Genomic DNA, 27844 nt, shown 5'->3' on the forward strand with positions numbered 1-27844 from the left:
GCTACAGAACAAATTAACCCCCCACCTAAACACACTGTTCAACTTTAGCCTCTCCACAGGCTATGTGCCCATAGAGTGGCGCACAGCAACGGTTATTCCGCTCCACAAAGGAGGGGCCACAACTGACTTTGGTAACTATCGCCCCATAAGCCTGACTAGCCTTTTCTGCAAGGCTATGGAGCGCATTTTCATGGAACTCATTAACAAAGACATTGGGAACCTCCAACTTGACCTGACCCAGTTCGGCTTTGTTAAGGGTAGATCATGCCTACTAAACCTGGTTGACTTCTTCGAGACAGTCACCAAGGCCATAGATGAGGGGAAGGCAGTTCACACAGCCTACCTTGACCTCACAAGGCTTTTGACACCATACCCCACTCGGGAATTCTAGAAAAACTCACCAGCCTGAGCATAAACCCCTACGTCACAAGATTTGACGTCATGAGATTTGCCAACTGGCTTACAGACAGAACTCACACGGTAAGAACAGCGGGCTCCAGGTCTGACTCTAAACCAGTCACAAGTGGTGTCCCACAAGGCATGGTCCTGGGACCCCTACTGTTTGGCTTATACTTCTCAGAAGTACAGGCAGACACAGGAGGACTATGGCAAACCAAGTTCGCCGATGACTGCAAACTGGAAGCCATAATTGACTCTTCGGCTGACCTGGACATTCTCCAAAAGGGCCTTACTGAGATGGACACATGGTGTCAAAGTCATGGTCTCAAGCTAAATGCTAAAAAATGCATAGTCATCCCATTTGGGGAAAAACAAAACACCTATGAATTACCACATAGGTGGCAGCCCCCTTAATACAGAAGAGTCAATAAGAGATCTGGGGACCCAGGTAGATAGTAATCTCTCCTTTGACAATCATATTGCCAACATAGTTAGGAAATCCTTCTGTGTAGCCCATCTAATTACTAAAGGGTTCACATCTAGAAATAAAGAGGTTATAGTGCCCCTGTACTAGGCACTCATCAGATCCATCATATAGAGTACAATGCCCCATTTGGGATGTACCTCACAAGACACTTCCAACAGCTGGAAAGACCAGAAGTACCTCACCAAGAGGATTACTGGCCTCAAACATATGTCCTATGCAGCTCGACGGGAAAAACTCCAGCTGTACTCATTTGCATATCGCTTACTCAGAACTTATCTCTGCCTGACTTACAAAGCCATGTCCAACTCAGAATTGATGGACGTGCTCCACCTAAAGAAATCCAAGTTACTGCGAGCCACTCGCTCTAGTGAGCTAAACCTCGCCACAACAATAAATAGAACATGCTGGAGGGATAGATTCCTGTCACAGAGACTCCCCATGCTTTCGAACAAAATTTCTAACTACATTAGGCAGAGCCCCTCACTATCACTCTTCAAGAGAAACCTTGCCGAGCGGGTGGGTAACAGAAAATACACCCCTGGGATCACTTCATTGGCACTTCTTGACAGAGGCTCAGTTAATTAATTAATGAGGTGGCGGAATCTGACACACTCTGGCTAGGCTTATAAATGCCCTCTGGCAGATAGCATAGTACCTACCTATCAACCTATGAGCCTGTAAGAGTTAATGTATTCTACAAGTCAAGTAACTAAACACACCTTACAATGTGCTTTTGATGCCCTAGAAGCATCTTGCAGGCAGCAGTCACCAGTTCTGTCATTAGAAGGCATGGCTTAAGGAACAGACCTTGCCAGACCATGTCAAATCCAAATTATTGGATGCATCCTTGAACAAAGACAATTTATTTGGCACCAAGGCAGAAGAGGTCTTTAAAAAGATGGAAGAAAAAGCTAAATCTGTGTAGACAGTTAAAGACTTCTTACAGGTCCAGCCTTCGAGGTTCAGTAGGCGTTGCCCCTCCAAGCACTGGTCCTTTCCTGCCCCCTCCAGGCCAGCTCAGCCCAGACCCAGAGGAAGCAGACCCCCCCCCCAGACAACAGCCCCAGGGAATGCAGAAATCTAAGCAATGGAATTCCTCCACTTCAAAAACACGGGAGTACAAAGCCACCCCCTTATGGTAAGAACTCACAATGACTTTACACTTCCACCCCCTCCCTCTGCCCACCTGCTCGTGCCCCTAGGAGGAAAACTGTCCATCCACGCAGGCAACTGGGCCACCATTACCATCGACCTCTGGGTCCTCAACATAGTGTCCCAGGGATACAAATTTTATTTCCACATTCTGCCAACCCTAAAAGGGTTCCCAGATCTTCCTCCAAACCAGTGGGCAGAGGCCACAAAGCAAGTCCTTTCCCTGCTCTCCATGAGGGCCATAGAGCATGTTCCTGCAGAACAGATAGGCCAAGGTTTCTACTCCAGACTCTTCCTGGTACCCAGAAAAGAGGGCACATGTCACCCCTTCCTTGAGCTATCCATACTAAACACCTTTTTAGTAATACCAAATTCATAATGCTCACCCTCCAGCAGCTTCCACCTATGCTTTCCAAGGATGCTTGGTTAGCCACCCTAGACCTAAAAGAGGCCTACCTACACATCCCATTCAGGGAATCATGCAGGAAATACCTACGTTTCAGGGCAGGATCTGTGCACCTTCAGTTCTATGTGCTTCCCTTTGGCTTATCTACTGCTCCCAAAGTTTTCACAAAATGTCTGGCTCCCGCCGTTGCTTTTTGCAGACAAAAAAATATTCAAATTTACCCATACTTAGACGACTGCCTGATTCAGACAGAGTCAGAAAAAGCTGCTTCAGCACCTGATCTTTGTAAAGGACCTACAGACCTCCCTGGGGTATACTGTCAACGAAAAGAAATCAGAACTAGTCCCCACACAAAAAATTGTATTCCTAGGAGCAAGGCTGGACACAGCATCCCGGATGGCATTCCCACCAGAACCTAGTTATCCGCAAGGAAAATCCTGCAAGCTCTAAGGTTCATGGCCTCTTGCATTCTACTCATTCCATGTGCCAGACTGGGGTGTATATTAGAACATCGAAATTTCACAATTTCGAATGTTCTGATATCGACCCCTATTCAACTAACGCTGAAAATAGCGAAACAACAGAAAACCAGAATTTTTCCTAAGGAAAGAATTTGGTTGTCTGTTTCTGTTGTTTTGCTATTTTCAGCACTGTGGTGGAAAGTTACAGGTCGGGTTCAGGTAAGTGTGCGATTGGGCGCAGGTTAGGTGAGTTAGGGTTAGGGCACGGGTTAGGTATGTGTACGATTGTGTTTACGTGAGGGTTAGGGCGGGTGAGGTGAGGTAAGGTTAGGGCGCGGGTGAGGTGAGTGTACGATAGTGACAGACCTTAGGGTTAGGGTTTGGCTTAAGGTAAGTGGATAGTTAGTGGTGTCTGTACAGTTTAGTGTAGAATTAGCTGTAAGATTTTAGGTGTGTGTGTGTGAATTGCTGTTTGTTTGGTGTGTTTGTGTTGTGTGTATGTGTTTCGGAACAGCAAATTTTTTTCCTAGGAAAAAATTCACTGTTCTGCATGTTCGATGTTGTCAGCGTTCGCTGAATAGGGGTCGATGTTAGAACATTCGAAATTGTGAAATTTCGATATTCTAATATAGACCCACCAGACTGCATATGAAGAAACTACAATGGTACCTAAAAAGCCTTTGGTGTCAACACTTTGAAGACCTGGAAACTCTTATACCATTGATACCTTGTCTAAAGAAATATTTTCTTTGGTGGGCATCAGCATGCAACCGCAACAAGGGACTTCCCTTCTCACAACCCCACACCACCCAGCCCCATGGAGCCCAAATGAAATACATCTGCACATCAACCTAAAGGAAATGTTAGCTGTTCAGCACACACTGACCGCTTTCAGACCCCTACTCTCCCCGGGGCCTCTACTGATCAAAACAGACAACACCACAGTGATGTGGTATATCAACAAGCAGGGAAGGACTCACTCTTATCCTCTCTGCAGGCTCGCCATGACCCTTTGGCACATGCCTTCAGCCATGCAACTACACCTGTTAGCACAATTCTTGCCAGGCTCTCTAAACTCACAGACAGCTTAAGGAGAAACCTGCTAGACCCACACGAGTGGTAGCTAGACCTCAGAACCTTTACCCTTGTAACCCAGAAATCAGGCACCCCAAAGTAGACCTCTTTGCCTCCCACTCCAATCATCAGCTCAGCAGATTCTGCACCAGGGATCCTCACAGCAAGACCTGGAAAGTGGATGCCAGTGGGTAAACCTCTCATCTCAGTCTATGCATTTCCCCCTCTACCACTCATTTCAAGGGTACTGCTCAAAATAAGGGAGGAAAAACTGAGGGCAATCCTGATTGCCCCAGACTGACCATGCCAGCACTGGTACCCACTGCTGCGCAGCCTGTCACCCCTGCCACCATGGCACCTACTTCAGATCCCAACACTCCTAACCCAGAGGAATGGAGAATTCATTCATCCCCAATTGCAGACCATCAACCTGGCAGCCTGGCTTATTCCCTGACCTCTCCTCAAGCTGCCAGCCTAAGCAGACAAGTTCTAGATGTTATACATGAGGCCAGACACCCCAGCACTAGAAAATCCTGTGCTGACAAGTGGAAAAGGTTTTGCACCTGGATCCAGGCTAAGGGAGCTGGAATGGCGCAGCCCTCCCTACCCCACATCCTGGATTACCTGGCAGACCTACTACACAGGGGTCTATCCTTCTCTTCTATTAAAATTCATACCTGCTCATTTCAGCACAGAGCCACCCCTATTCTCGCACCCTCTCATCAAGCAGGCCCTAAGAAGGGCTAACAACTTAAGGCCACCCAAAAGAGCTCCTACCCCAGCTTGGGACCTTAACTTTATATTTGAAACGCTCACCCTGCCCCCCTTTGAACCTGCAGCTTCAGCAGAGTTAAAATTCCTCTCTTGGAAGACAGCCTTGCTTCTGGCCATCACTTCAGCTAGAAGAGTATCAGAGCTACAAGCACTTATGGCTGTGGAGCCCTTCATCATTTTCCATGCTGACAGAGTCTCCCTCAGGACTAACCCATCCTTCATGCCTAAAATGGTGTCCAGTGTGGCTCTTAACCAATCCATTCATTTGCCCACCTTTTTCCCTAACCCACAAAACAGGGAGGAAAGGATTCTGCACTCTCTAGATGTGCACAGACAGCTCAGATTGTACCTGGACAGGACTAAATCTTTTAGAAAAACTGATCAATTGCTAGTCAGCTTCACTGCAGGAGCAGAGGGCAAGGCCATATCCAGACAGTCTCCAAATGGATAGCACACTGTATCCATTTCTGCTACAAACAGCACGGGAAACCACCCCCAAAGGGGGTCGGGACACATCCACCAGCGCAACCTCCACCCCTGCAGCTTTTCTCAGGGGGGTCTCTACCACGGACATCCTGGAGGCTGCAACATGGACATCTGTTCATACCTTCACCAAGCATTACCACCTGCCTATCTTCTCCAAATCCAGGGCAGACTTTGCCACCGCAGTCTTGCAGGGCATCCTAGCCAGCCCCCAGTCTTCTTGACTGCCTTCACCCTTTTCTTCAGCTTTGGGAATCAACCCAAATGTGATGACTGCAACAGTGAAACACGAAGAACATAGTACAGTTGTGTACACTTACCATAAATATAGATGTTCAAGTGAATTCACTGTTGCAGTCCTGGTTTCCCTACCTCCATCATCTCCCTTGTCTCTCGCTCTCTGTCTCTCTCTCTCTCGCCCTACAAGGAAATTTTGGTATTTACTTTCTACTAGTGGTGTTCCTCCACCATAATCTAGCTCCCTTTTGGGGGCTCCTAACAGTTAGGGCAAGAAAAACTGATGTAATGGCATCGGCTGCCTGTTTTTGTACCACTGATGACCTGACATCAGTCCTGAAGCAGCAGCAACCGATGCAGAAATACTAAGCCTCTGGTATTCAGGCCGACTAAGGGCTACCCCTGGTAGTATAACCCAAATGTTATGACTGCAACAGTAAATAAACTCGAACATCTACATTTATGGTAAGTGTACACAACTGTACCTTTTATTGCTGGGCTGCTTCTAATTACCGTAGTGCAGTATAAACAACCACTCACTCCTAGGTACATCATGAGGCTTTGGGGAGTGCTGAGCACCTCTAACTTTAGCTTAATTGGCTTGACTCTCCTGTAGCATGTATCCTGGTTTTTAATATCTACTGTTATTATGAATGCACTTTATTACTTATTAATACTGCTGATTTTTATTTAACCATTTCTTATTTTATTAAATAACATCATTTTGTGTACATGTTTTCTCTAGGTAAATGAATCTAAAACCATTTTAAAACTGTGTGATTTTGGTTCAGCTTCACATATTGCAGATAACGAAATAACACCATACCTTGTCAGCAGATTTTATAGAGCTCCTGAAATTAGTAAGTATCTGAAGCAACATTTTGTTGGATGGTGTGTTTTAAATTATTTTCTTAGTTTATGCTTGACAAAAGTGCATTTTTTTATTTTCAGATTCTTTACAGTCTGGGAATTTTAATACACAGAAGTGATATGTTTGCAATACTTTCAGTGCTATTGGTAGTTAATATATTACTCTGTTTTTAATTTTAAAAAATAAATTAATATTTAGGTTGTTACAAGATAAATACTTAGTGTGCCAATAAATTGAGTATGAATCTGACTTATCAAGAGTCAAGTGAATTTCTGGATCACTCTTGTTCATAGGAAATCACTACTGGTGCTATATCTCTGTGTGCTGGCATTGATCCCGCCACCTCTTTTTTTTAACCGACTTCTCTTTTCTCTCTGGTTGTGCAGCATGATCCCTGAGGTAGCTCTGAAACCATTTTACTGTGTTATGTGAGAAGCCTAAGTTACAGTGTGTTCAAAAGTAATCGGTGAGACACTGTGTCAAAGGTCTTAGAGAGATCAAGCAATACTGAGACTGTATAGCATCCTGCATCTCTGGCCTTGTTCATGCTGCCTGTAAAAGATAATAGGGCTGTAGCTGTGCTGTGGCTACGTCGGAAGCCATGTTGGGTTTTGGTTAAAAGATTGATCTGAAGTAGGAGATTCATTTGTCTGCAACCTGTGGGTTATGGATCCGATATCGGATCCGAACCGGCATGGTTTACCAGCTATGGATCCAAGCTCTCAGCTCCTCCCCTCACCCATAATGCCCTGCTCTACCCTCATGACCTCAGATCTCGTTTGCCGTGCATGGTGACTGGATTTGTTTCTCAAGCTCTCAAGCTAAGTGCTAGTTTTAAGTGTTAAATTTCAGAATTTAAAAGTTTTTATTGATTTTTTGTGTGAAAGTGTAGGTACCCCCTTTGATATATTTACTTTTTTAGAGTTAATCTAAAAGTTATATCCCTCCCCTCGCTGTTAGCGTAGTGTGTGTGTGTGTTGGGCCTGTGAGTGCATTTTTTGTTGTTTAGTTACTTTTAGTTTTAGTAACTTCTTTGTTAGATTGGGATGGCAGAGCAACCCAAATCTATCTTTTCTAAATGCTCCGAGTGTGGCCATAAGCTTTCCCCAGCTGATGGCCACACTCGGTGTGTTAGATGCCTGGGGGTTGAACACCTCACATCTGGATGTTCCATTTGTGCAGGGTTCAACCCCAGGGCATTGAAGGAGCGGAGGTCCAAGCTTGTCTTGGCGGGCCTTTTACCGCCGGACTCGGCTCCGACCTCCGCTCCTTCGGGAGTAACCGTACCTACGGTTATTCCTTCTGTGGCACCCCCTCCTCCTCCTGGGACTCAACCTCCCATTTCTGGTTCGGAGGAGAGGGATGCTAAGAAAAGGGACCGGAGGGAGAAGCACCATAAGCGGCGGGCCGAGACCTCTGTTTCGGCCCCGCCAGCCAAGCGGGCTTCTCCCCCGGCTCCGTTGTCGGCTCCATTGTCGGCTCGGTCTCCTCCTTCTCGGCTCCGGTTTCCATTGTGTTTTTCACCGGGACCTGAGGAGGAGGAGACCCGATCTCCGTCGAGGCTATCGAGGAGGCACTCCAGGCCTACCTCGGTAGCCTCGTCGAGATCCACGTATAGCCTTTCGGATGCTGATCTGGACCGGATGATGAGAAGGTTCATCCAGGCCCAGATGTAGATGGGAGTGCTCTTGCCTCCCCCCCCCCTCTGGGGGGGAGCTCAACACCCTTTTTCAAACCGATTGCTCCTTCTCCGACCCGCTATCCGGGTTCGGAGCAGCTGGAGCCGAGCAGCTCCCGAGCCGGGGGTGGGTCGGCGCCGATAGTACTTTGTACTTCGGATCCGACCCTGCCCTCGAGTGCATCAGATCCGACCTCTCGGAGCCTGGATCCGAGCCTTGGATCCGGGGGGATCAGTGCTCCTTCGGCGCCGTCTGTGTCGGAGCGCACTGTCCCTTCGGATCCGAGCGCTTCGGCGCCGGCTCCGATCCACTCTTCGGATCCATGGGGGAGCCGATTGTCGGATCCTTTGGTCGAGGTCGGCTCCCCTTCGGCGTTTGATGTAGTGGAGAGGGCCCTGTTGAGGGTCTCCGGACCCCCGGCACTTGTTTCGGCTCCGTCCCGCGCTCCCTCTGCACTGGGCCAGGCTTCCACCATCTGGCCCTTGGGACATCCCACTTCTGTGCCCCAAGCTGCTCCAATGGAACAGGTTGCTGCTTGCGAGGAGTCCTCTGACAGCCCCCCAGAGGATGTTCCTCGCAAGCATACTTAACATACATAAAGGAGGCACATTGACTCCCCCGAGTCTCTCACGGAAGACACGGACTTGGAGGAAGGGGAAGGCTCCCCACGGTCAACCCCCGAGGATGTCTCATTTGGGGACATCATGGAAATGCTCCGTATAAGGGGGGGGTGGTCTGCCCCCAAGTCTTCCTCGGACGAGTCCGTGTTCTTGGAGGCATTTGAAGCGGGCCCGTCTACCTCTTGGGTGTCCCCTCCTGCCGACCCCCTGGTGGACCTCATTACCACCAGGGCGTGGAAGGAACCGGACACTGTGGAGCCAATTCCTAAGAGGCCCGATAGGATCCTCAGCCCACCCTCCGACCATGCCCATTGGAGTAAGGGGCCTCCGGTAGATGCCATGTTGACGGCGGTGGCCACCAAGAGGGAACTTGCTCAGGAGAGTCCCTCAGTCCATCCCCCGAGCAAGGAGTCTCGGATGATGGACCGCTTGGGGAAGAAGATGTTTAGTTCAGCGACCTTCTCGGTAAGGGCGCTGAACTACCTGGCACACGTCATTAGGATGCAGCGAGATCTCATTAAAGAATACGCTGCATCTCCCCCAGAGTCCATGTCGGAGGAGGACAGGGTGCTGCACTCCACCCGCATGGCCACTCTTAGATCAGTTACTAATACCTCTATGCGGCTACTCTCCCACGCTACGGAAGGCGCCGCTAGAGCTGCAGGGGCAGGCCTAGTCACTAGACGTCAGGCCTGGCTCCGTCACTGCGATTTTTCTGAGCCCTTCAAAGTGTCGTTTGCGAACGCCCCCTTTGATGGTTCTGCCCTCTTTGGCAAAACCATTCGCGAAACCTTGACCCAGAGCGAGAAGGACGGGAAGACGCTGTCTGCCGTCGGAATCCGCTTCTCTGCACCCCAGAGGCCCTACTCTAGGAACCAAAAGGGTCAGAAGAAGATGTGGTTCCGGAAGTCGCAGCAGTCCCAGCCTGCTCCGGACAACCAGTCCTTCCGTGGCAGAGGAGGACAGGGAGGACGCCGCCCTAGAGGCAGAGGGGCTCCCAGAAACATCAGGTCCAGAGAACCTTTCTCTGAACGGCCCGCGCAGCAACCCTGAGGGGTTGCCCGGCTGCTCCACTCTGGAGGCAGTCGGGGGACGTTTTGCGGGGCACCTAGCGGCATGGGAGTCCATAACATCAGACCGCTGGGTTCTCCAAATCATATCCAGAGGATACCGCATCCCTTTCCTTCACTTTCCAAAGTTGAAGTCCCTCCCAGACGTTCCACCCGGTCAACGGGAGGCCGCTTTGGCAGAAATTGGCCATCTGCTAATGAAAAGAGCCATCCAGCCCGTCCCCCCAGACCAGATCGGATCAGGGTTCTACTCCAGGTTCTTTTTAGTGCCAAAGAAGACGGGGGAACTAAGACCAATTCTAGACCTTTCTCTCTTGAATCTGGCAGTCCCCAAGGAAAACTTCCGAATGGTCACTCTGCAATCTATTCTCCCCCTTCTGGGAGAAAATCACTGGATGTGCTCTATAGACCTCAAAGATGCGTACTACCACATCCTGATGGACAGGTGCTCCAGGAGGTTCCTCCACTTCCGGCTGGGAGCCAGTCACTACCAGTTCCGGGTCCTTCCCTTTGGTCTCACCACAGCCCCCAGGGTGTTCACCAAAGTATTAGCAGTGGTAGCGGCCCACCTGAGGCTTCAGGGGGTGCAGGTCTTTCCCTACCTGGACGACTGGCTTCTTACCGCCCCAACAAGGCATCTACTATTATTGGCGCGAGACTCCTTTCTCCATCTTGCTCCCTTTCTGGGCATTACAATAAATACAAAGAAATCCAACCTGGCGCCCACACAGCTCTTAGATTTTATAGGGGCCAGGCTAGACACAAGGAGTTTACGAGCCTTCCTCACTGCGGACAGAGTTCAAAATCTGCAGCTCCAGGTGCGGGCCATTCTCCACTCAAGTTCTGTTCCGGCGGAATTGGTCCTGAGGGCTCTAGGGTCCATGGCGTCTGCTATAGCACTTCTCCCTCTTGCCAGGCTCAATATGCGCATCCTCCAGTGGACTCTCTTAGTACAGTGGTCATACCTTGCTCTCCCTATGCATCATCCCATTGCGATCAGCAAGGCTTGCAAGCGGTCCCTCCTGTGGTGGCTTCACTCTCCAGATCTCCACGGAGGCCGCCCATTTTGTGCTTTTCCCCCCCTCGCCACGGTGACCACGGACGCCTCCCGCCTCGGGTGGGGGCATTTTATGGGCCGGACCGTCCAAGGCACGTGGAACGATACAGAGACCTTACTGCATATCAACGTTCTAGAGATGAGAGCAGTGCTCTTAGCGTTGCTAGCACTTCAGGACTTTCTTCCCTTGGGAACAATTGCGATTCAATCGGACAACATGTCTGTGGTCTGGTACATCAACAAGCAAGGGGAACAAGGTCTTACCCCTTTGTCGAGAAGCCATGAGAGTTTGGGAATGGGCAATCTCCACCAACCGCTTTCTAATAGCAACGCACATTCCGGTCGGTCCAACATCCTGGCGGACAAGCTCAGTCGCACCATTCTGACCCCTTACGAGTGGTCTCTCAATTTTCAAGTAGCGGAACGCATATTCGCACGGTGGGGAACTCCTTCATGCGATCTTTTTGCCTCTCCCTCAAACACCAAGTGCGACAGTTTTTTCGTTCTGATACCCCCTCCAGGAGGTTCTCCAAGAGACGCTCTGGTGCATGCTTGGCCACCCGGTCTTCTTTACGCTTATCCACCCTTGCCTCTGATGCTCCAAGTTCTTCAGAAAGCCTCTCGGGTGGGTTGCAGAATGATTCTCATTGCTCCGTTTTGGCCTCGACAGATCTGGTTCCCCTTTCTAAGGTCTCACTCGGTGAATCCTCCTTGGATTCTAGATCCCATTCCGGATCTGATATCCCATCCATCCTGCATACCTCCTCCAAACCTGGACAAACTGAAGCTGACCGCTTGGCTGCTCCAGTTCCACTCTTGATCAGGACTCCCGGTATTTCGTCACCTGTTAAGGCAATACTGGTGGCAGTTCATAAACCGTCCACTAGGAAAGTCTACCGCAGCAAGTGGAAACGGTTTTCTTTGTGGGCGGAGCGGCAAGGCCTGAATCCCTTCACGGTTCCTCTCCCCTTAGTGCTTGACTTTCTAACCACTCTTTTTAACGATGGTGCCAGCAGTTACACAGTCAAAGTACAACTGGCGGCAATTTCTCATTATCACATTGGCCATGACTCTAATCCTCTTATGTCAGCCAAGTTGTGTAAAATTTTCCTTATAGGTACTTTTCTTCTCAGGCCCCCTGTAAAACAAGCGGTTCCTCCTTGGGACCTCTCTTTGGTTCTCCAGGCCTTGACCGCCTTTTGAACCAGCGGCTACGGTGGATCTCAAATTCTTGTCTTACAAGACAGCCTTTTTGGTAGCCATTACATCGGCCAAGAGAGTTTCAGAGCTTCAAGCATTATCAGCTAAACCTCCTTACTTGGTATTTCATCCGGACCGTGTTTACCTCAGGACCAACCCGTCCTTTCTTCCTAAAGTTGCTTCTGAAGCAAACATTAATCAGTCCATTAACCTCCCTGTTTTCTTCCTAAATATGAAAACAAAGGTGAATACAAGCTTCACTCATTAGATGTTCACAGGCAACTTAGATTTTATCTAAACAGAACGGCTGGTCATAGGCAATCCGACCAGTTGTTTATTTCCTTTGCTAAATTTAATTTGGGCAAGCCAATTTCTAAAGTTTCTCTGTCTCGCTGGATTTCACAGTGCATCTTATTGGCTTATCAAGCTTCAGGAAGGCCCGCACCGGAGGGTGTACATGCCCATTCAACCCGGTCAGTATCTACCTCGGCAGCCTTCAAGGCTAGGATTCCTCTAGATGATATTTGTGCAGCAGCCACGTGGGCTTCATCTCATACTTTTATTTCCCACTATAAGTTGGATCTTGCATCTAGGGGTAGAGCATCATTTGGCTCGCGGTGCTCTGGAATATCCTTCCATGATGGCCGCCCAAGATTCAGGTAGCTGGGGACTCTGTCCCACAGGTTGCAGACAAATGAATCTCCTACTTCAGATTTAGAAGTTATGTACTCACCATAACGTTCCATCTGAGTAGGTGTATTCATTTGTCTGCAACCATCCCGCCCTCCTATCCCCCTGGCCTTTCAGTTTCCTGCATATTATCTGTTACCCTTTTCAGGGTTTTTTTGCTGTTGGCAAACTCGATCTGAGGTCATGAGGGTAGAGCAGGGCATTATGGGTGAGGGGAGGAGCTGAGAGCTTGGATCCATAGCTGGTAAACCATGCCGGTTCGGATCCGATATCGGATCCATAACCCACAGGTTGCAGACAAATGAATACACCTACTCAGATGGAACGTTATGGTGAGTACATAACTTCTAATTTTGCAATAGATATTGCATTACCTGCTGATGGATACCTCTCTCTAGAATTTTGGATATGGTTGACAAGATGGATATAGGACGGAAACGGGATAGATCAAAAGAGTTGCCTCCTTTGTGGATGGGGGTGATGTGAGATTGTTTCAATATGGTAAGTACTTCTGATTCGGATAAAGACCTATTTATAAGGATATTGATTGTGTAGACAACTGAGTTAACAGCCAGTTTGAGGTAGTATGGAGGGAGATTGCCAGCTGAAGTAGAGCAGGGTTTTGGTTTTTGTAGCAATTTCTTAATGGTGTCAGTGGGTATGGGCTGAAATGAAAATGGGGTTTGTATGACATTTTGTTTAGTATGGGGGTTAGTAATGACAGGGTTAGAAGTAGTTGATGGCCTGGGGTCGGTGTCTGAATAGGTTGAAGGATGGGGGGATGTCCTTCAAGAATGCAACTGCAGTCCTTACATATGGGTTGTCCTGCCTTAGGCAGCCATCGGTCGGCCGGATTCCAAAGTCTGGGTCCGATGTCAGCTGATGTCGCCTCCTCCCCGACGTCAGAGCAGCTGGGGTATAAAAGCATCAGCCCATACCATCTTCCTCAGTCTTTCTTGCCGCGCGGTGCCCGAAGCAGAAGCAGTTCGCAAGTGCCGGTCGGTCAGCTCCTGTGTTTTACGTATCCAAAGTCATCAAAAAAAGCTAAGTACCCCATTGGGGATCTTTTTCTTGCCTCCGATGTCAGAAAAAACTGAAAAAGTTAATAACTGTTTGTCTTGTGGTAAACAAATACCTCATAAGGATTTCCATTCTTACTGCCTCCCCTGCCTTGGCCCAGACCACGACGTCTCGGCCTGTGCTGCCTGTGCTTGCTTCAATAAGCGCACCCTCAGGCGCCGGGCAGAGTTTGCTGAAGACTGTTTTGGCGACAAATTCTCCTATACCATGCCGTCAGAACAACAGACACCTCATATTTCCAAAAAACCGGGACCGACATCCTCGGCCCGCGACTTCCACCGACACCACGCCAAAAATTACAGCGAGTGCGTCGGTCTCTTCTGAGGCGGTTGTTCCAACGCTCCGGACCGACGACACCACTTTACCGATCACTCCGGCCCCGGAGCCTGCGCCGGTGCCGGTGGTTGATTTTCCTCCAGATTCTGAAGCCCAAGATTTGCCTGAGACCATACCAGTGGACAAGGTTACTCCAGCACGTGGGGCAGCTAGGCCCCCTATGTCTATGTCTATCAAGGCCTACACACGTGCTAAGGCTGCTAGCCAGGCTAAGTCTCACCCTAAAGCTCTGCCTCAGCCCACTGCTGATAAACAAATCATGTCTTTAGCTGCAGATTTAATTTCCTTAATCAGAGGCTCCCAGGCCCATCCTGATAGAGGATCTCAGCCTCCTTCTGACAAAAGGCCCAGGGTTGAGCATACAGACACCCTTTCTTCAGATGAAGCCTCTGGTGACTGTGATCACTCAGATACCCAGGAAGAGTCCTTCCAGGCCTACGAGGATTCAGAAGCGGAGGATTCTATCCCCTCTGCCTCTCCTCCTGAGGATATTTCTTTTGGAGATCTTCTCCACTCCATGAGAGAGCACTTTCAGTGGCAAGGCCAGGAATTCTCCGACTCCAGGAAACTGCTTCGTACCTTCCTTAAGCTACCCCAACACAGGCCTTTAGCTATCCCCCCTGTGCTAGATGTTCTAGATGATGTGTAGTCAGATTCGAGTGTTTCTCCTGATTCTCTCCCACCTGCTCCTGTCAAGCCGGACAGATACTACAGGGTCCCTGAAACTCACAAACATTTCTTTAAGGCCCATGCTGTTGATTTAGAAACAATTTCCAAGGGGCCCAAAGGGGTGACATCATCCACGGCCAAGAATCATTTGCCCTCAGACAGGGAAGCTAGGTCTCTGGAGAGGTGGGGCAAAAAAGTTTATACCTCAACCACACTGGCCATGAGAGCCCTCAATTGCCTTTTTCATATGTTTCAGTATCAGGGTTTCTTGATGGATGATTTGCAGAAAAAGTTAGCCTCTCCTGAGCCTTTAGATAGAAAGGCCTTGCAGGATGTGGTTCACAACACACAGCAGTTTAGCAATCATTTTCTTCAGTGTGGATATGATGCATTGGAAGCTTCATGTAGGGCAGCTATGACAGGGGCTGTCATACGTAGACATGCATGGTTAAAAGAACAGCCATTACCAGATCATGTTAAAGCAAAGCTTCTAGATGCACTTCTGGAAAAACACAAGCTATTTAGTACTAATGCTCAGGATGTGTTGAAATCAATTGAGGAAAAGGCTAAATCAGTGCAAACAGTCAAGGATTTCCTCCAGGTCCAGCCTCCTAGGTTCAGCAGGAATTGGCCTTCTAAGAACTGGTCCTTTCCGGACGCTGACAAGTTTCAAAGGGGAAAAAACAGGCGTGCTCGAGGAAGAGGGCAATACCGAGGCTCCTACATGGGGACGCCAATGGCAACCGACTAATCAGAGAGGTGGCGCAGGGACTTCCCCTGCCCCACAGGGACAATCACAATGACTTGCCTTTGACACCGCCGACCAAGGCTCAAAGAGAAGCACCTTTAGGCGGAAAATTATCCTTATTTTCAAAAAATTGGCACATTTTAACAAAGGACAAATGGATTCTGGACATAATAGACCAAGGCTACAGGTTCCACTTCCATACTTTACCAACAAAACAAGGCATGCCAAACCTGCCACAAAATCAAAGGGCAGAGGCATTCGAGCAAATTTCAAAGCTGAGACAAATCAAAGCAATAGAGAAGGTTCCTCCTCAGGAACAAGGCCTGGGATTTTACTCAAGACTGTTCCTTGTTCCAAGAAAAGAAAAACAATGGAGACCTATACTGGACTTGTCCACTCTAAACACTTTTCTCATTGTGCCAAAATTCAAGATGCTGACGTTACAGCAACTTCTTTCCATGCTGGGCAAGGGGTCTTGGCTGGTTACTCTGGACCTCAAGGAGGCATACCTGCATGTCCCAATCAGACACAGTTGCAGAAGATACCTCAGATTTCTTGCAGGAACAGAGCACCATCAATTCTCAGCATTGCCGTTTGGCTTATCTACTGCTCCCAGAGTATTCACGAAATGCCTGGCATCAGTAGTGGCACACTGCAGACTCCAGGGGATTCAAATATACCCTTACCTGGACGACTGCCTTATACAAGCAGACAGCAAACAAACCTTGATAAAGCACTTGGATTATGTCATTCAGCTGCTGCAGGCTTTGGGATACACACTCAACATGCAAAAATCAAGACTACTGCCATCCCAAGAGATTACCTTTCTAGGAGCAAAACTGGACACACAGCTACAAATGGCTTTTCTCACAGAAGAGAAAGAAGAGCATTTGACAGACTACTTCTAAAGCCTATCAAAACTAACCCACTTGTCCGCAAGGAAGACCCTGCAGGCCCTGGGGTTCATGGCATCTTGCATTCTGTTAATTCCTCTGGCAAGACTGCACATGAGAAAGCTACAATGGTACCTAAAAAGCTTGTGGTCTCAGCACAGCCACAACCTAGAGGACATAATACCACTCATACCATGCCTGCAAAGGGAATTTTTGTGGTGGGCTCAAGCAAGCCACTTAAACGAAGGCATGCCTTTCAGCAAAGCTCCAACAAGTCAAACTATTACAACAGATGCCTCGGATCATGGATGGGGGGCGCACATGGATGGCAGATGCATTCAAGGACAATGGACTCCCATGGAAATGCATCAACACATAAATCAAAAAGAGATGTTGGCAGTGATACATGCAATAGAAGCCTTCGGAAAATCTCTTCAGCAAGGTCATCTGCTAATACGGACAGACAACACCACTGTCATGTGGTACATAAACAAGCAAGGGGGTACTCATTCCTACCCCCTCTGCAGATTAACAATGATTCTTTGGGAAAAGTCCCTGAAATTGAACATCTACCTGCAATCCCAGTTTGTTCCGGGCAAGGACAATGTTCTGGCAGACAGGTTGAGCAGAGATTTCTTGGATCCACACGAATGGCTGCTACACCCACGCATTTTCTCACAAATAACAACTGCATGGGGGAAACCGGATATAGACCTCTTTGCATCTCATCTCAATCATCATCTGGCAAGGTTTTGCACAAGGATACACCATCCCCTAGCCTGGAGAACGGATGCTCTTTCCTTCAGCTGGAAGGCCCTAACAATTTATGCATTCCCTCCTCTACCTTTAATCACCAAGGTGTTACTGAAGATCAAGGCAGAACAACCAAGAGGGATCTTGATAGCTCCAGACTGGCCAAGGCAACACTGGTATCCACTGCTACTGAGCATAAAGCACACCAAACCGTGGCCCTTGCCTCAATGGCCTCTGCTTCTGACTCAACACAATTACAGGACTGTTCATTAGAACCTGCAAACCTTGCAGCTGACAGCTTGGAGGGTTCCATGACAGTGGCCCATGACTCCCTCTCCAAAAAAGTTCAGGAAATCTTGCTGGAGGCACGCAGACCTTCCACCAGAAAAACCTATTCGGCCAAATGGAAGAGATTCAGCATCTGGAATGTCAACAAGGGCCAGGATGCATCACTGATGGACATACCTCAGATTTTAGAATACTTGGCAGAAATGTTTCACAGTGGCCTCTCATATTCTTCCATCAAAATCCACGCTTCAGCTATCTCAGCACATTACAACTGTGATCCACCAGTGTTTTCACATCCCTTGCTAAGACAGTTTCTAAGAGGGATAAAGAATATCAAACCTCCAAGGAAACCACCAATCCCTGCATGGGACCTCAATTACGTCTTAGAAAAATTAACTCTTCCTCCTTTCGAACCAGCAGCATCTTCAGAAATGCAATTTCTCTCTTGGAAAACGGCTTTCCTGTTGGCAGTCACATCAGCAAGAAGAGTCTAGGAGATACAGGCCCTCATGGCAGTTCCTCCTTTTCTCATTTTCCATCAGGACAGAGTTTCTCTTAGGACCAATCCTTCATTCATGCCTAAGGTGATATCTAGAGTGTCTCTAAATCAAGCAATCCACCTGCCAACCTTCTTTCATAACCCTCAAAATAAAGGGGAAAAACTGTTGCATACTTTGGACATTCACAGGCAACTAAGCTACTACTTGAACAGAACAAAGATCACCAGGAAGTCTGACCAACTGTTTGTAGCCTGTGCTGCTGGAGCGCAAGGAAAAGCAGTTACCAAACAAACTATCTCAAAATGGATTGGACACTGCATCAGATTTTGTTACTCTTTCCATGGAAAAAGTGTGCCAGCTAATATCAGACCACACTCCACCAGGACTATGGCCACATCCACAGCTTTCCTAAGAGGAGTGGCTACAAAAGATATACTAGAGGCTGCCACATGGAGCTCCGTGCATACATTTACCAAACACTACAACCTGCCATTATACTCCAGATCCTGAGCAGGCTTTGCTTTGGCAGTCCTGCAGGGCCTTCTAGCTACACCATCTCTTACTTAGTCCTACCACCCCCAGCTTGGCTATGGTATTCAACCCATATGTCAGGACTGCAGTTGCATTCTTGAAGGACATAGTACAGTTTTGTACCTACCATAAATGTAGATGTCCGATAGATATGCAACTGCAGTCAGGTTTACCCTCCCTCCTACCCCTCTGTGTTTTCCCTTGGGTCCATCTCCCCCTTATTTACTATTAGCTTGGGATATCTGTTATGGTGTGTCTGTTTATTACTGTTTTTGCATGTCTGGAATTGTTTGTTTGTTCCATTCACAAAATTTAGCCTTCCTTGGAGGGCACCTGGCATCTGGGGCAAGAAACACTGAAGAAGATGGCATCGGCTGATGCCTTTATACTCCAGCCGTGCTGACGTCGGGGAGCGAGCGACATCGGCCGACGTCGGACCCAGACTTTGGAATCTGGCCGACCGAAGGGCTGCCTGAGGCAGGACAACCCATATGTCAGGACTGCAGTTGCATATCTATCAGACATCTACATTTATGGTAGGTACAAAACTGTACTTTAGGTCCCTTTGCTTCATCAGGTGTTTACATTCCTTAGAGAGCCATGGTGCTGAGTTCTTTCTGATTCTTTTCATACGAATGGGAGCTGGTGTATTAAGCATGTAAAGAAAGGTATTATTAAAGTATAGTACAGTATCATTAAGGGATAGCTGTTTAAGGGGTGTCCAGTCTATTTCCTGTAGGAGGTTGCTGAATTTATGCTGACAAAAATTAATTGAGTTCCTAACTGATTTTATAGTGTGTACTCTTAGTTGTTGGAAGTTTGTTCTAAGGGAGAAAGCTGGTAGATGATCACTCGGAGCTAGGCATTGACCAGAAGAGGGGTAATTGGCAGGGTGGGATACTAGGATCCATTCTAGGGTGGATTGACAGGCAAGATCTTTGCTGTATCTTGGAGCATTGATAAGCTGAGAAAAAACATACAGATTTATGCTATTTGTGTGGGAGTTGGAATCTATGGTTTGCCAGTCTATATTTGCATCTCCTAAGATTATTGTTTCAAGGTTTATTGTTTGGGATGTCCAGGATAAAATATTTTCCAACACTAGTACTGTATTGTTACCTGGTGGGATATATATTACTGTTATGTAAATTATTTTTGATATATTAAGGTTCACAAAGGAGATTAGTACCTCAACGTTGGAAAATATGGGTATATTACTGATATAGGGTGTGATGTTGAGTGTAGAGGGATATAGAAGTGCTATCCCTCCCCCATTTTTAGATCTGTCTTTTCTAGTTATTGCAGAGTTTGGCTGTATTATTTATGAGTGTTTTACATTGGGATGTAGCCATGTTTCAGTAAGGGCTAATATGTCAGTTTATTTTGATCAATCCAGGCATGCAGTGAGGCTGTTTTAGTACGTATACTTCTAAGGTTAAGTGTAAGTATGTTTAAGTCTTTGGGGTTACTGTTGTGGTTAGGATTAGAGGGTGGGCCAGGGTTAGGATGCATGTCTCCACATTTGAATAGATAGGTAATGAGGAATGCGTACCATGGGAAGTGTTTTTTTATACCTAGGTGAGAGTACTGGTGTGAAGTGTGGTTTCATAGGAGGTGAGGAGGCCAGTTTGTGGCTTGAATAGAATGGGAGGGTATAAGAGAAAAGCTGGGAGGAGATACATGAGAAGCTGTGTTGTTTATTGGGGAGATGGTTAGAGGAGGTTGTTGATGTGTATTGGTGTGTGGGGGTATGCAAAGATATAGCTGTAGTGAGGTTGAGAATTAAAGTAAAGAGGCTGGGCAAGTTAGGAGGAGCATGTCACTGTGATAGTGGGTTTAAACATAGTAAAAGTGGAGTTTGTGTGTTTGAATGTAGTACAGGTGTTAATAAAGATTATCATGTGATATGTGTGCAGCTGAAGGTAAGGTTGGAATGTTTTGACTTCAGAGTGGGCATTGATAATGTGGTTAGGTGTTTTACCTTGCAGTTTATGATAAGGATGGATTGGGTTGATGTCCTTCATGGATGCATCTGCAGTCTTCACATATGGGTTGTCCTGCCTCAGGCAGCCCTTCGGTCGGCCGGATTCCAAAGTCTGGGTCCGGCGTCGGCTGATGTCACCCTTTCCCCGACGTCAGAGCGCCTGGGGTATAAAAGCGTCAGCCGACACCATCTTCCCCAGTCTTTCTTGCCACGTGGTGCCCGAAGCAGAAGCAGTTCGCAAGTGCCAGTCGGCCAGCTCCTGTATTTCAGCTAAACCGAAGACTTCAAAAGCTAAGTACCCCGTTGGGGACTCTTTCTTGCCTCAGCTGATGTCAGATAAAATTAATAATTGCTTAACTTGTGGGAAACAAATACCTCATAAGGATTTCCACTCTTACTGCCTCCCCTGTCTAGGCCCAGACCTTGACGTCTCGGCCTGTTCAGCGTGTGCTTCCTTCAACCGACGCACTCTTAGATGTCGGGCGGAGTTTGCAGAGGAATTTTTGGGGGATAGTTTTGCTTACAATATGCCGTCGGAGACTCCGACTTCGCATTTAACAAAGAAACGGAAGGACAAGGACCGACACACGTGGGCCGCGGTTTCGGCTGAAACCTCGGCCAGGCCTACCGCGAGTGTCTCGGTCTCGGCTGAAACAGAGTCCTTGGTACTTCCATCCACCGAATCCGCTCAACCGACAACCTCGGCCCCGGAGGCCCCTACTGTATCGGATATTGAATCTCCATTAGAAACTGGTGTCCTGGAACCTTCCGACACCATTCCTCTAGACAAAACTACACCAGCACGTGGTGCAGCCAGGCCTCCTGCATCCATGTCCATAAAGGCTTTCTCTAGGGCTAAAGCTACTAAACACTGAAAAGCTTTGCCTCCCAGGGTTATCCCTCTGGGACCCACTACAGGTTCTCAGATCCTAAGTTTAGCAGAGGACCTTATTTCATTAATTAGGGGCTCACAGCCTCATCCGGACAGGGGCTCTCAACCTCCTCCAGATAAAAGGCCCAGGGTTGAGCCTTCTGATCCCCACTCCTCAGATGAGGCCTCTGATGGCTCTACTCTCTCGGACTACCAGGAGGAGGCTTTTTCGACCTACGAGGATTCTGATGCAGAGGATTCTATCCCCTCGGCCTCCCCTCCTGAAGAGCTGTCCTTCGGGGAGACTCTTCATACTATGAGAGAGCATTTCCAATGGCAGGGCCAGGAATTCTCTGATTCCAGGAAGAGATTAAGGACTTTCTTGCATTTGCCTCAGCATAGGCCTTTGGCTATTCCTCCTGTTTTGAATGTCATTGATGATGTGTACTCTGAGCCTAGCACAACCCCTGACACTCTCCCTCCGGCTCCTGCCAAACCCGATAGGTACTACAGGGTCCCGGACTCGCATCTTTTCCTTTACAAGGCCCACTCTGCTGATCCAGAAACTATTTCACAACTCTGCTGATCCAGAAACTATTTCACAGGGCCCTAAAGGGGTTGCAGCTGCCACTACTAAAAATCCACTCCCTTCTGAAAGGGAGTCCAGGGCTTTAGAGAGATGGGGTAAAAAAGTGTATACTTCTGCTACTCTTTCTATGAGAGCTTTAAATTGTCAATTTCATATGATACAGTACCAAGAGTATTTGTTAGATGAATTGCATAAAAAGCTGTCTTCACCTGAACCCCTAGATTGCAAATGACTTCAGGATTTGGTACATAACTCCCAACAGGTTAGCAACCATTTCTTGCAGTGTGGTTATGATGCATTGGAAGCTTCATGTAGGTCAGCTATGACAGGTGCAGTTATACGTAGGCATGCTTGGCTGAAGGAACAATCTCTGCCAGACCATGTTAAAGCAAAGCTTCTGGATGCTCCACTGGAAAAGCAAAAGTTATTTGGCTCCACTGCTCAGGAGGTCTTAAAAAAATTTGAAGAAAAGGCAAAATGTGTACAAACAGTCAAAGATTTTATGCAAGTCCAACCACCAAGATTCAGCAGAAATTGGCCTTCCAAGAATTGGTCCTTTCCAGACACAGAGAGATTTCAAAGAGGCAAGAACAGGCGTGCCAGAGGTAGAGGGCAAGCTAGAGGCTCCTACAGAGGACGTCAATGGCAGCCTCCCAACCAGAGAGGTAGTGCAGGACCTACAACTGCTGCACAAGGACAGACTCAATGACTTTATTTGACACCGCCAACCAGGGCTCAATTGGAAGCACGTTTGGGCGGAAAGCTTTCTTTATTCTCAGAAAATTGGCACAGTATTACAAGAGACAAATGGACACTACAAATAATAGACAAAGGATACAGGTTCCATTTTCACACATTGCCAAAAAGAAAAGGCATGCCAGACCTGCCACCGAATCAAAGGGCAGAGGCTTTGAAACAAATCTCCAACTTAATGCAAATGAAAGCTGTAGAAAAGGTTCCTCTCTCAGAACAAGGCCAAGGATTTTATTCCAGACTATTCCTTGTTCCAAGAAAAGAAAAGAAATGGAGGCCTATTCTCGACTTGTCCGCACTGAATACTTATCTCATTGTGCCAAAATTCAAAATGCTGACTCTACAGCAACTCCTTCCCATGCTGGGCAAGGGGTCTTGGCTGGTAACTCTGGACCTCAAGGAGGCATACCTGCATGTCCCTATCAGACAAAGTTGCAGAAGACACCTCAGATTTCTTGCAGGCTCAGAGCATTATCAATTCTCAGCATTGCCCTTTGGCTTATCTACTGCGCCCAGAGTATTCACGAAATGCCTGGCATCAGTAATAGCACACTGCAGACTTCAGGGGATTATACCCGTATCTGGACGACTGCCTTATACAAGCGGACAGCCAACAAACTTTGGTAAAACACTTGAATTATGCCATCCACCTACTTCAGGCCTTGGGATATACAGTCAACATTCACAAATCAAGACTGGTTCCATCCCAAAGAATAACTTTTCTGGGTGTGAATCTGGACACAACCACCCAAATGGCTTTCCTCACAGAAGAAAAACAAAGTCAACTACCGGATTACTTCAAAAATCTGACAAGACAAACTCAGCTGACTGCAAGGAAAATCCTGCAGGCCCTGGGTTACATGGCTTCTTGCATTCTTCTGATTCCACAAGCAAGGCTGCATATGAGGAAACTACAATGGTACCTAAGGAGTTTATGGACTCAGCACAGTCACAGCTTAGAAACTTTGATACCACTCATTCCGTGCCTTCAAAAGGAATTTCTGTGGTGGGCTCAAGCAAGCCAGTCAAACAGGGGTCTGCCCTTCGGCGAACCAATAGCCAGCCAAACCATCACAACGGATGCTTCAGACCACGGATGGGGAGCGCACATGGAGGGCAGATTAATTCAAGGACTATGGTCACAAAAAGAGGTACGCATGTACATAAACCCAAAGGAAATGCTGGCAGTGATACATGCAATCGAGGCCTTCAAACTCTTTCTGCATCAAGGCCACCTGCTAATAAGGACAGACAACACCACAGTTATGTGGTACATAAACAAGCAAGGAGGCACCCATTCCTACCCTCTTTGCAGACTGGCAATGAATCTATGGGAACTTACCCTGAAACTCAATATAGAGCTGCAATCCCAATTTGTGCCAGGAAAGGACAATATACTGGCGGACAGCTTAAGCAGAAATATCATGGATGCACATGAATGGATGCTGCACCCAGACATCTTCCTTCAGATAACACAGTCATGGGGGAGGCCGGACATAGATCTTTTTGCCTCCCCCCACAATCATCAGCTGAAGAAATTCTCCTCAAGGACATACCCACCCACAAGCATGGAAAGTGGACGCCCTCTCTTTCAGCTGGAGAACTCTAACAGTGTATGCATTTCCACCTCTTCCATTAATGACCAAGGTCTTACTGAAGATCAGGACAGAGCAGCCAAAAGTGATTCTGATAGCTCCAGACTGGCCAAGACAGCACTGGTACCCACTGTTAAGGAGCATGTCACGCACGAAACCATGGCCTCTTCCTCAATGGCCATTTCTCTTGACACAGCACAATTACAAAACTCTGCATTCCAACCTGAAAACCTTGCAACTAACAGCCTGGAAGATACCTTGACTCCTCCCCAGGATAATTATTTATTTATTTATTTTATTTTCAGTTTGATAACCGGGGAAGTCCACTGGGCTCGGAAGCCCGTTTTCAGTGGAGGCCCGGGGAGAAAAGCTCCATGCGAATACATTGTAATAATACATTGTACACAAAAACACAAGTATACATTGAAGATAATACATTGCACACAAAAACACAGCAAAGAGACAGAAAATTAATACATTATATACAAAAACACTCAGAGTTCTAATAGCAAAGTATTTTGACAGTTTCTCAACAATGAAGTACAGTAGGCAGTATGAGAATTTTGTTTTTATGCTACTGTAATGTTAAGTGAAGTAGGAAATAAAAGGAAAATATAGAATGAGTTTGAGTGCAAGAGCAGGAAAGCAAAGGAGAGGTGAGGGAGAAGGAAATAGTTTGAAGGAGAAGAGAGGTCAGGAGGAAGATAGCAGAAGAAGAGGTAGAGTAATGTTCATTTTATGAAGGAGTCCAGAAGAACATCTTAAGGAAAAAGGCAAAAAGATTCAAATGTGAGACTAGGCAGACAAGAGGGTAGAGGGATGAGAGCATTTAAGGGAAGTAAAGGGTTTAGTCAGGTGGGGGGAGGAGATAAGAGGAAGAGGGAGGGGAGCTAAGGACTGACTGAGGTTGAAGAAGGGGAACCGGGGGGGGGGGACTAGGAGGAACTAAGATCTAGGTAGGAAGTAGACAATTACATTTCCAATTTTGGGAAAGGTGAGAATGGAGAAGAGATTTGAACTGTTCATAGCTTGTAGTGACTCTTAGGAGGGAAGGAAGCTATCCAAGAGAGTGAAGGATATCATCATGGAAGCTCGCCGGCCTTCCACAAGAAAGGCATATTCAGCAAAATGGAAAAGATTTCACACTTGGAGCACCCAGAAGGGCCTAGATGTGACAGTGATGAACATGGCACATATCCTGGAATACTTGGCAGAAATGCTCCACAATGGCCTGTCTTATTCTTCCATTAAAATTCATGCTTCAGCAATTTCAGCAGAATACAATACTGATCCACCTGTCTTCTCGCATCCTCTCCTAAGACAGTTTCTAAGAGGAATTAAAAACATCAATCCTCCAAGGAAACCACCAGTGCCTACTTGGGACCTTAACTTCGTGTTGGAAAAACTAACACTGCCTCCCTTTGAACCAGCAGTATCTGCGGAACTACACTTCCTGTTTTGGAAGACTGCCTTCCTTCTGGCCATAACCTTAGCAAGAAGAGTATCTGAGTTACAGGCCCTCATGGCAGTACAGCCATTTCTTATTTTTCATCAGGACAGAGTTTCATTGAGAACCAATCCTTCATTTATGCCAAAGGTGGTATCCAGGGTCTCACTAAACCAAGCTATTCACCTGCCTACCTTCTTTCCAAATCCACAAAACAAAGGGGAAAATCTTCTGCACACCCTGGACATTCATAGACAGTTGCGCTACTACTTGGACAGAACAAAAAATTACAGAAAAACTAACCAGCTGTTTGTAGCATATGCTACTGGTGCACAAGGAAAAGCAATTTCCAAACAGACAATTTCAAAATGGATAGGGAATTGCATTCGTTTTTGTTACTCCTTTCATGGAAAAATTGTGCCAGCTAACATTAGACCTCATTCCACCAGAGCCACAGCCACCTCCACAGCCTTCTTAAGAGGGGTGGCTACCAAGGACATTTTAGAAGCTGCTACATGGAGCTCCGTGCATACATTTTCCAAGCATTACAATTTACCTTTATATTCCAGATCCAGAGCAGGCTTTGCTACGGCAGTCCTGCAGGGCATTTTAGCTACACCATCCTTTACATAGATCCTCCACCCCCAGATTGGCTAGGGTATTCTACCCATATGTAATGACTGCAGATGCATCCTTGAAGGACATAGTACAGTTTTGTACCTACCATAAATGTAGATGTCCGATAGGTATGCATCTGCAGTCAGGTTTACCCTCCCTCCTTCCCCTCTGTGGTATTTATTGGGTACTTATCCCTCGCATAGCTAGCTGGGGTTATCTATTATGGTGTATTTATTTTTTATATATATATATATATATATATATATATATATATATATATGCTTATATATTTCTGTGCATGTTTGGAATTTATTGCATTTCTCCAAATTTAGCCTTTTTTAGAGGGCACCTGGCATCTGGGGCAAGAAAAACTGAGGAAGATGGCGTCGGCTGATGCTTTTATACCCCAGGCGCTCTGACGTCGGGGAAAGGGCGAAAGCCGATGCCGGACCCAGACTTTGGAATCCGGCCGATCGTAGGGCTGCCTGAGGCAGGACAACCCATATGTGATGACTGCAGACGCATACCTATCGGACATCTACATTTATGGTAGGTACAAAACTGTACTATTTGATTGGTCAGTGGTAAAATTATGGCGCAGTGCTTGTTTATGTGTATAGTAGAAGAGAAGGTGGTAAGTCTGGGGTTGATTTAAAATAGTTTGAGGTGGTGATTGTATTGTGATGGTAGAGTAGAGTAAGATGCAAAAATGTATAGTAGTGGGTATGTGAGTTCAGGGGGATGGATGTAAGGGAGAGCAGATAAGTTTGGCTAAATAAAACAAAGTAAGCTGTGCATGAAATGTTGGTGTGGACAAGGTTGGGTTGTATGTAACTGGATCATAGAAATGAGGGGGAGTGGTTTGCTTAGGATAAGAGTAGAGGTACTGGGGGAGGGTGGGATATGGTGGAAGGGCAGGGAAGTGGAGCAGGAAGAACCCCCCCCCCCAGATGGTTTACCACCATAGACACAGTCAGTGAGGTAGGATGCTTATGGATGCAAAAGACAAGTTGTCTGAACTGTAAATACTTGTTTCGAGTCACAGCATCTAATTTTATATTTGTGGGTTTTCAATGTCTTTCCAGGGATATGTTACACTGATAAGAATGAAATATGCTGAAGTGTTAATGTAGCTTCACCTTCAGCAGTAAAAAGTCCTATGACTGTGGGTGAATGAGTGGGGGGTGGGTATCTTTCCAGCAAATTCAACACTACAAAACAATGCAAACTAGACTTAACAAATTAAGTTATTTGGATATTACTTTACATAGATTTAACTTTATTTGTTGCTTGTGTACTTCTTGCCAACTAGAGGTGAAATTCAGCTGTGCAAGTTCTTTAGGTAGTGTGATATGATAAGTCTGACTGCTGCTGCTGCAGAAGGAATATGTGCTTGTTTCACTGGGAGAGAGAGAAAGAAAAAGTTAAGGATTTTTTGTTGTTTGAACTAGTTCGGTACAGTACTATTTGGCTATACTCATCCACCTTAAGTAATGTTTGGCAAACAAGAGTAGTGCACTATATTTCAC

At 47.0% G+C, this 27844-nt stretch overlaps 1 protein-coding gene across 1 annotated transcript in view; it reads left to right on the forward strand.

Moving 5' to 3' along the window:
- Positions 1–27844, forward strand: part of PRPF4B (pre-mRNA processing factor 4B) — a 1467347-nt gene that overhangs the window by 1237849 nt on the left and 201654 nt on the right. The window contains exon 11 of the mRNA XM_044065612.1: positions 6219–6333. Within this exon, the coding sequence (XP_043921547.1) occupies positions 6219–6333 (115 nt within the window). The remainder of the gene's footprint in view (positions 1–6218; positions 6334–27844) is intronic.

The sequence above is a fragment of the Protopterus annectens genome, chromosome 3.part0 (genome assembly GCF_019279795.1).
Source record: "Protopterus annectens isolate FY-2018-M chromosome 3.part0, PAN1.0, whole genome shotgun sequence".
Classification (NCBI taxonomy): domain Eukaryota; kingdom Metazoa; phylum Chordata; order Ceratodontiformes; family Protopteridae; genus Protopterus; species Protopterus annectens.